The following is a 9,308-nucleotide window of genomic DNA, read 5'->3' on the forward strand; positions in this document are numbered from 1 at the left end:
GTCTCCTTCTCAATCATTTCAGCCAATAGACCATCTAAGACTTTTCCTTTTTTAAATTAAAAATCTGCCAACACTCGAAGAAGGGACCTTTCCGCCTAAAACCTTATGATCAAAATTGTGTAAGGGTATCTCATTCTCTGCTACCTCCTTCCTACCTCTAGAAATGCAAGAGGAGCCTTTAGACAATCTCTTGGGTTTTTACCTCTTTGTGATGAACTGCTGTGCTGTCGAGCAGCGTTTGCCTGTGAGACACAAGTGTTTCACATCAGAAGGAACTGCCACTGTGAAAGTGTGGAGAGCATCTATTTTTTTATAATAGTCGTTAAGGTCACTCTCCTTATTGGGTAACATAAAATCACTCTCTCTCTCAATTTTCCCCCCATTAGGAGCAGTTGCCCTCGACTCCCCCCAGGATCCTGTTCCCGTCAGTTCTGTGTCTCTTATCCCTCCTCCTCCTCCGAAAAACGCAGCGCGCATGCTGGCCCTAGCGTTAGCCGAGTCCGCACAGCAAGCATCCGCCCAGTCCCACAAAAGGCCAGGAGATGCTCATGCTGAAAGCACAAATTATGGAGAGGCTGAAGCTGGCACAGCTCTAGAAAAGCTCCATCTCTCTGCGGGCGCTCCTGACAAGCTCCACCTGTTCACTGCTCTGCCCGAGAACCGCCTGCACTTCCAGCCTGGGGCACCTTTAGAGCAGGACTGCCGAGGCACAGCTGGGGAGCAGAGCCACCCGCCCGGCGCACCTGGAGGCCAAGAGCCCCCGCCTCTCAACATGGGCATGCCTGGGGACACGCCTGGCAGCAGGGATGCGGAGCAGGAGCAGTCCAGCTTCCACCTCAGCAGAGCGGGGGACAAGGAGGCCTTCCCGGCCCACGTGGGGGACTGGGAGCACGCGGCTCTGCACGGCCCAGGGACACTGCCGGAGCGGGAGCTGCCCGGCACGGAGCTGGCTGTGGAACAGCCCCACCTGCGCACAGGCCTGGCTGGGGACAAGCTGCACGCTCCCTGCATGGCCGAGGACAAGCTGCAGTCTCCTTCCGTGGGTCCTGCTGGGGACAAGGGCGCCCCGGCCGCGGTGCCATACCTGAGCACCCTCCCGAGCATGGCAGCTGAGCCCCGTGCCCCGGCTGGGGCCGCCCCCCAGGCAGATGCCACCGTCCCACCTGTGCCGCGCGTGGCCGCGGCCCCGGCACAGAGACAGGAGCACCAGGCAGCCGTGGGACAGGTGCCAGCGGCCAAAGCACCCAGCAGCTCTGGGCAGGTACGTGCTGCTCCCTGCACAGCTCCTCTGAAATGCTGAGCACTGGGAATGTCAGTCCAAATCCAAATGGCAAGCGGGGGGAATTTGCAGGAAACCGGGAGTGACGTGGGTATTACACAGAGACAGCCGTGCAGGAAATCCTGTGCTGCTTTCCTAAGGGAGCATGTCAGAATACCCACTCTCCTTGGTTTTAAGGAAAAAAGTGTCTGCAGGGGCAGCTGACAGAGGAATTGATAGTTCAGAATGCTCAGGAAGAAGAATTTTTGCATCCTCTGACTGGGTCCTCTTCCAGCATCTTGGTTAGGCTTATGTCCAGTCAGCAAAAGGATGAGAGGACACAGTTTTAAACTGCACCAGGAGAGGTTTAGGTTGGGCAACAGGAAGAGTTTCTTCACGAAAGGGTGATTAGGTGCTGGAAGGGGCTGCCCAGGGAGCTAGTGGAGTCCCCATCACTGGAGGTGTCCAGGGAGCAACTGGACATGTCACTTAGTGCTCTGGGCTGGTGACAAGGGAGTGATTGATCTCAGGTAGGACTCAATGGTCTCAGAGGTCTTTTCCAAACTCTTTGATTCTGTGATTCTGTTAAACAAAGCAGGTCAGATTGCTTGTGCAGGATTGAAACATTTCCAATCAGAAATCCAAAGCCCCCAGCCCATGAAACACACATCCTAAGCCCTGAAGCCACATTTTAAGGCAGGAATTTGTACTTTACTGCACTTCTTGATCTGCTCACCAGGGCCTGAGGAGGTTAAATCCCGGAACATTATCATTAACATCAGACATTTAAAAGCAGGCCACCTAACAAAACACGGAGGATAATGTGTGAGGAGACAGCCACCTCCTCCCTTCCTCTGCTCTGGCATTTGCAGAACATACCAGTTGTGATGGGTCTCTAAAAAACTGCCAGTGGCATCATGCCTTCCCATGCTGAGAGAGGGAACCTACACATCTGTCAGTCCCAAGCAAAGAGAAACCAGGCACAGATATTCTGGAATGGAGCTGATCTATACAAGTGTCTGGGATGTTCTACCTACAGAACAGCAGAGAAAAAGCTGTTTGTCCTTAACTTTGTCTGCTTTCTTCCCTGCAGATGTGGAGCACGGCTGCACCTGAAAAGCCTCCGGAGCCCACGCCTGGCTTTGTCTCCGAGAGTAGTTCCAGTGCCCGTGGCTCCTCTTCCGTGCCTGCAGGCCACCAGAGCCACTTGGAAAAGCCTCGGGAAAGCATGAGGGCTCCCCCGCTGCACCTGCGCTCCGAGTCAGTCCCTGCCCCCTCCTCCTACAGCTTCACCCCACCCGTGCCTCCCGTGAGGACGCTGGAGAGCAAAATCGCTGCAGCCATGCACTCCAACAACACGGACACCATCAACAACTCCACCTACCACTCCTTCTTGGCCTCCTCCATGCTGGCATCCTCCGTGGAGGAGGTGCTGCTGCCGCCGCCACCACCGCCGCCTCCTCCCAAGCACTCGTCCCTGCAGCCGGTGTACGTGCCGCACCCCAAGACGGAGAGCCTCCCCGAGCCCATGGGGCCTGACGGCTACCTGCACACCAAGCACCAGTACCGGCCCGAGAGCGTCCCTGCCCATGGCTACCACGGCAAGGCTGAGCAGCACCAGCCCTACGCGCCCCGCCCGGAGCCGCCCGTCACCGCAGGCGCACGCTACGGCTCCTACGGCACGCAGGGCAAGGGCTCTGCCACGGGTCTGCACCCCAAGCCCCGCAGCCGCACCGACTTTGTGTCCTCCATGAGCTCCACGGGGCTGCGGGGCACCGGCTATGCCGAGGAGGCCCCCCCGTACCCCACCATCCGCAGGGTGCAGTCGCTGCACGTGCCCAGCCCGGCCGCTGCCGCCGCCATCCGCTCTGTGCCCATCTCCCGCACAGAGGTGCCCCCGGACGATGAGCCCGTGTACTGCCCGCGGCCCCTCTACCAGTACAAGCCGTATCAGCCCCACTCCGACTACCACGTCACACAGCTCCAGCCTTACTTTGAGAATGGGCGGGTCCATTATCGCTACAGTCCCTACTCCAGCTCCTCCGGCTCCCCCTTCTACACTGCAGCCGACGCGAGTTTCTACGACCTGGATCCCTACAGCACCGTGCGGGTCCGGCCCTTCCACGGCCCGCCCAGCCGCGAGTTCGGCCCCTACGTGTCCCGGCTGCAGGGCAAGGGGCTGTACCGCTACCCCAGCCTGGCCGCCTACCCCCGGGCAGGGCTCATCAACCACCTGGGCAAAGAGCACAGCTTTGTGAGCAGGGACGTGCCCCCCGCCCCAGACATCAAGCACATGTACATGTCCTGGGACCTGGAGGACATGGAAAAGTACCGCATGCAGTCCATCCGCCGGGAGAGCCGCACGCGCCAGAAAGTCAAAGGGCCCCTCATGTCCCAGTACGACAACGTGGCCCCGCTGCTGCAGGACGAGCTGGGGGGCGTGGATGCCGTCCACCTGCGCAGCAAATCGGATCCTGGCAAGAGCGGCCTGCTCACAGTGGCAGAAGGGAAGGAGGGCAGGTACCCAGCCAAGGCGGCCACACCCGAAGGGGACGAGCGTTACTATGGGCAGCACACGGAGCCTGAGCTGGACCGAGCCCTCTATCACGGCGGGGGCTATGGGAACGGACAGCCCGAGAAGCCGTCCTTGCCCCAGAAGCAGAGCAGCATCCGGAACAGGAAGATGCATGAACCAGGCAGCAGCAGCAGCGAGCACAGGACGTATTTGCAGCAGGAAGCCAACCATAAGCAGCCCTCTGAACCCAAAAATGGGCCCCCCTACCCTGAATACAGGCCCAAAGGTGGCCCGGAGCCCCCCGAGCCCATGGGCTACCAGCACTCGGGTGGCAAGTACATCCCAGCCAGCCAGGAGACCCTGAGGCTGAACCACAAGGAGGGGAGGCTGGCAGAGGACAGGCCAGACCTGGAGAGGCCCCGAGGCAGAGCATCCATGGAGAAGCACTCCAGAGACTGCTACAAGGAGGAGGAGCACGCCACCCCTCCCATGGCACCGCCACCCAAGCCCGAGCGGAGCCACAGCCTCCGGATGCGGGAGCACCCAGAGCCCATGGAGAGGGACTCTGCCCTGCTGTACCCCTACCAAACCCTGGGCAAACGCCAAAGCACGATGACTGTGGTGTCCCAGTACGATAATCTGGAGGATTACCATACCCTGCCTCAGCACCAAAGAGGGGGCTATGCTGGAGCGGGAAGCTTCGTGCCCCCCGGCTTCCCCCACCTGCACAGCAGAACTTACGCCACGGCACTGGGGCAGGGAGCCTTCCTTCCCACAGAGCTGTGTCTGCAGAGGCCCGAGACAGAGGTGCACGTCGAGTGAGCTGTGGGGGGTACAAGGGATAGAGTCTAAGCAGCCTCTGCTGGACAGTGGACTGTTTTATTTTTTCAGTGACAGTAAAAAACTCCCTGACCCTGCCCCAGCAAGCAAAGCAAACCCCCCTCAGCCCTCCCCTGGCCCCCACTCACTGTTTTTATGTACTAGAGCTATAGATTTTCATGTAGTTTTGAGCCACCTGGGAGGACAGGGCAGGCTGTTGGCACACAGGTGTTGCCAGAGGCCAGGCAGGGCTGACAGAGATGCTGTTGGAGCAGGGAGGGAAGGAGTTTTCCCTTCTCAGATGGGACACTGGCTGCTCCTCCCCACACCCAGGGTACCAGGTATGATGGGCTGTGCATGATGGACTGTGCCTGCAGCTCCATCCTGCTGCAAATGGCCCATCCCAGGCTGGCTCGCAGGAAAGGGCCATGGAGGATCCTTGGAGTTACACAGAGAGTGGGGCTGGGCAGGACTCCCCAGGGATCCTCTCCTTGCTGAGGCCCTGCCTCTCCCATGGCTGCATCCACTGCTCTGAGCCTGTTTTGACTTCAAGCCCGAGAAATAGGCTCTGAAGCCAGCTCAGAACACAACACACTGGTTACATTTCTTGCTTATTAACAAGCTGCTTCTGCCTACAAGAAGTCCATTTCCTTCACATTTCTCTGTTGTAAGCAGAGGCCAGCTGCAGGAGCCATGTAGGGCAGGTTTGTATTTCTCACACCAACAGAAATAAACCACTAAACACCAAACCCGACCCCCAGAGCTGGGAACAGCACACCCATTCCATGCCAGTCCTTCCTCTTTGCTGCAAGGTTATCCATGGCCCAGATGAGCTCATTCCATCTTGTGGCTGGCAAAGACTCTGTCATCTCACTGCAAAAAATACTAAAAAAATAGATTTTAAAAAAGTCTATAGGATTATGTAAATCATAGCCTACCTTGTCAGCTGTGTGTGACAAGTTGTCTGCATGAGCAGCTGCCCTGGGCCAGGTCCTGCAGCAATCCATCAGGGAATGCCCCTGCTGAGCTTAAGCTGGAGGTCTCCAGACTCTCTGCAGCCTCTGAGTTCCATGCTGGGCAGAGATCCCTGTGGAGTTGTGGCACAGAGGGAGCAGTGATGTGCCCAGGTGCAGTTCCCCCAGGACTCAGTGAGTAGGGACAGAAGGCCAGTGCACTCTAAAATACACCAAAAACGGTGTCCAAGCTGTTGAAAAGCTTTGATATTGTAAAAGCAGCCTGGCAGCCTCTCTTGCTGCCTCTCAGACTCCCCAGGACTCACACTCCCTGTACAAATAAAGCACATCAATTCCATTAGGTAGGGCTTGCAAGCAATACTTGAGATTTAGCAGTTTTTAAATGTTCACTGATAATTCCAAGGCCATTCCTGTTCCGTGTGGTTGAAGAACTTCTCTACCTGTTTTGAATCTCTAATGTTTTATGAAAAACCTGGAAGTCCTGCAGTTAGCACACAGCTGCTTAGGTGGGGCTTTTTGAACAAAAAGTTACATGGCTATTTTGGGACTTTTAAATCCTAAGGAAAGCCTGCTTCTACTTGCTGACTACTCTGTAGCTTTTTGCTTCTTTTAACCTTGGAGCCTTGTCTGGGGCTGTTTCAGTAAGTACCTTCTGGTTCTATTTTATTGTGCAATGCTGGTGTTTTAAGCATTTTGTTTAGAAGAGTTCTCACATGTTACGGAGCGAAATCTGGCTGTAAGAAAAAAAGAAGAAAGAAAAAAAAAGAGTAAAAAGCAGCACTGTGATCCAGGTTACCACAATCTCCTCATGAGGAATTCCCAGGTAGAGGTGTTGGGGTTTTTGGTGAGGGAATGCTTTTTGTAGTGTTTTCTTTTAAGGAAAACTGACAGAACTGCACAGAAAGGGACCACTGGGTGAGCCACCCTGTCTCCACTGGCAGTAACTCCCAGGCAAGGCTGAGCTGCCCCGGTTCCTCAGGAGCCAGGCTGGATTATCTGTGCTCCCCAGCAGAGCTGTGCCAGGGCCAGGACCAGCCTCAGCCCCTGGCTACCTGCCAGGTCTCCAGTTGAAGCAGGGATAAGTGTTTGGTTCAGGCTATTTGGGATTCAGGTAAAGAGAGCTGCAGGTCCAACCTCTCTCTCCTTGAAAGCCTTAACTCCCCCCCTGCCCCGTAGCTTCCCCCTCCCTCTGCCTGGGCCTTATGTCAGCCAGGACTATCCTGCCACTGCGAGGGGCTGCTCCCAGCTCCTGTCAATTGCAAACGCCTCTGGATTTTCCTGCTCAAAGCCACTGTCTCCCTGTAGAGCCCAAGTGCCATCCCTGGCAGCCTCTGTTCCTCAGTGCTGTGCTGCTCTCCCTGCATTGTGTGAAGTGCCAGGTGCAAAGCACCCGCTCATCCCATTGGAAACAAACCCTTACCTTTCCCAAAGGGCTTCTGGAAGTGCATACCTGTACCCTAACCCAGAGAGCTGCTGCAAACAGCCTTTTGGGAATGAGAGGAAGAAGACAGCAGAGCAGTGACTCTCAGCCACCTCCCCCTTGGCACGCAGCCACATCCAGGTGTGCTCCAAGTGTGGAAGCTCTCCGAGAGCCCAAACTCATGTCCAGCACTGCTGAGCCACAGTACAGAATTTAAAAAGGTGAAGGCACCAGCTTTTCCCAGGTAACACAGACCAAAACCTTTCCTTTATTGTTTCTCCTGCCCACAGCTTCAGCAGCATCCTGCATGATCCTGCCCTGCCAAGCCATACAGTGAACTATGCAGTCCTGCTCCTGCTCTGAGCTCAGTCTGCTGGTCCTACAGAGAGTGTTACATCCTCATTAGCCCCAAAATTCATAGGTGCAGTTGGAAAGGGTGTCATGCATCAGAGCAAGGCAGGCAGGTGACACCAGGAGTCTCAGGTGGGTGAGCTGGAGGACAGTCACAGCCCAGTGCCATGTCCCAGAGTGGAGAAAGCAGGGGGACAGCAACACAGATAATCCTCTAATCCAAGTACAGTTGTGCTCAGGCTCAGTAATTCCTTGCCTGACCACATCCCCGTGAGGTGACAGCAGCTCTGTTCCTGAGCAGTTCCCTCACATGGACACTATCTGCATCTAGAGCTGCCACTCCCTCTGTTTCCAGAAGAGGGTCTCCCAGTGCATGCAGGAATGAGGCTCCAGGAGTGTGCTCCTGCTCTGGATTTTCCCCTCTGCTTTGGAGCAGGACGTGACCTGCAGGAGACCTTCCTTGGGAAAGGGAGTGCAGTCGTAGGTGAGTAATGAGGACTTGGCCCTTATGAAGTCTTAAGTGAAGCATTAATTTCTGATTTTTGCAGAGTCTTATCAGGTGATATCTATATGCATCTCTGAGAACACCCCCACAACTTCGTGCCTACGTCTTTGCAGTGATCCCCCGCCCCTGCTCACCGCTGGGGGATCAGTGAGGATTGCACAGTGGTAGTAAGTTGCTACACAAAACCAAAACCAACTTGAAAACATTCTGTTCCTCTTTGACCCCAGAAGGGACAGAACCTCAAGTGTGCTCTGCCATCCCCTGGGCTGGTGACAGGGCATTGACTCAAGTGGTGTGTTAAATGTCAGGAAATCTGGGTGAGAAGTTGTTTTCCCTCCTTTCGTTGGCGGCTTAGGCATGTTCCTGTTCCCCGAGCCCAGATCCCTGTGAAAGGCATGGTGTGGTGTGAGCCAGCACCACGTTCCTCCTGTGTGCAGAGCCTTGCCTCGTCCAGCTGGGGGGAGGGAGGGGGACAAAAGGGTTGTTTTGCCGTTCATTTTCCTGCTGTAGAAGACTTGATTTTTCTTTCCCTGAGCCGCATGAGAGAAACATCCCAGAAAGTCTTGGGTTACCTTTGGAGTTCCCTTAACTTTAATTTATAGAGTGTCTTTTTTTGTGAACTGGTGTAAAATGTATATGCCGACAAGCTCATGTATTTTTATGTAAATATTTTTTGTGGTACCCCACTTGCCCTTCTCTGTAAATACTTAGAATTCTCATATTCTTCTCACCTTGTATGATGCAGATGTGGTTTTGTTTCTGTTTTTTATTTGTACTGTAATGCAACAATCCAGACTGAGGTGTCTTGTGGTATTAAACAAAAGCAACAGTCCCACTGAGCTCACACTCAGATGTGCAACTTGACAGCATTAATCAAGCCAGGTTAAAAACTACTCAGATGTGCCTGTGTGTATTTTTTCCTCTGCTTCGTTAATTAACAGTGTAGTTAGAAAACAAAACAGGAAGAGCCAGCTTGGGGCCATGCCTTGGAGGGAGGGATGCTGGCAGGCAGCTAAGGATGAAGGAGGTGACTTTGAACTCCCATGCCAAGGCTAGGGCTTATCTGTGCCATTCCACCTGTGCCCATTGCTGCTTCCTAAAAATAAATAAACCTGCCTGGGGTGTTTGAGTGTCCCTTTCCTCTCACCCAGCACGACAGCACAAGCAGAAACAGCCTGGCCCTGGCACTGAAGGCACAGGGCAAATGAAATCAGAACAAACAGATGGCACAGGCCACCTCCAAGTTGGCTGGGAGGAATTCTGAGCATCACAGTAATACTGCTCAGAGTTAGTTAATAGCAAAAAGATTATTAAAGGAAGCAAATTTCAAACATTTTTAACATTCTAAGAAGGATCTCTCACAGTCTTTTCATCCAGTAAATAATACGGAGTTTAGACCTGCTGCCAGGAATAAAAGCAGCCTGATCCTTCTCTGCATGGAGGACAAGTGACCCCACTGCTCATGG

The 9,308-nt window shown here is 54.6% G+C and overlaps 1 protein-coding gene across 7 annotated transcripts in view; it reads left to right on the forward strand.

The window, feature by feature from the left end:
• The window catches only part of ARHGAP32 (Rho GTPase activating protein 32), a 237,706-nt gene extending 228,971 nt beyond the window's left edge, over nucleotides 1-8,735 (forward strand). For all 7 annotated transcript variants that reach the window (XM_059867416.1, XM_059867415.1, XM_059867413.1 and 4 more), the window contains 2 exons: nucleotides 387-1,261; nucleotides 2,352-8,735. In XM_059867416.1, the coding sequence (XP_059723399.1) occupies nucleotides 387-1,261; nucleotides 2,352-4,595 (3,119 nt within the window). In that variant the 3' untranslated portion in view covers nucleotides 4,596-8,735. The remainder of the gene's footprint in view (nucleotides 1-386; nucleotides 1,262-2,351) is intronic.
• The last annotated feature ends 573 nt before the right edge of the window (nucleotides 8,736-9,308 follow it).

The sequence above is a fragment of the Haemorhous mexicanus genome, chromosome 24 (assembly GCF_027477595.1).
Source record: "Haemorhous mexicanus isolate bHaeMex1 chromosome 24, bHaeMex1.pri, whole genome shotgun sequence".
NCBI classification, from domain to species: Eukaryota; Metazoa; Chordata; class Aves; order Passeriformes; family Fringillidae; genus Haemorhous; species Haemorhous mexicanus.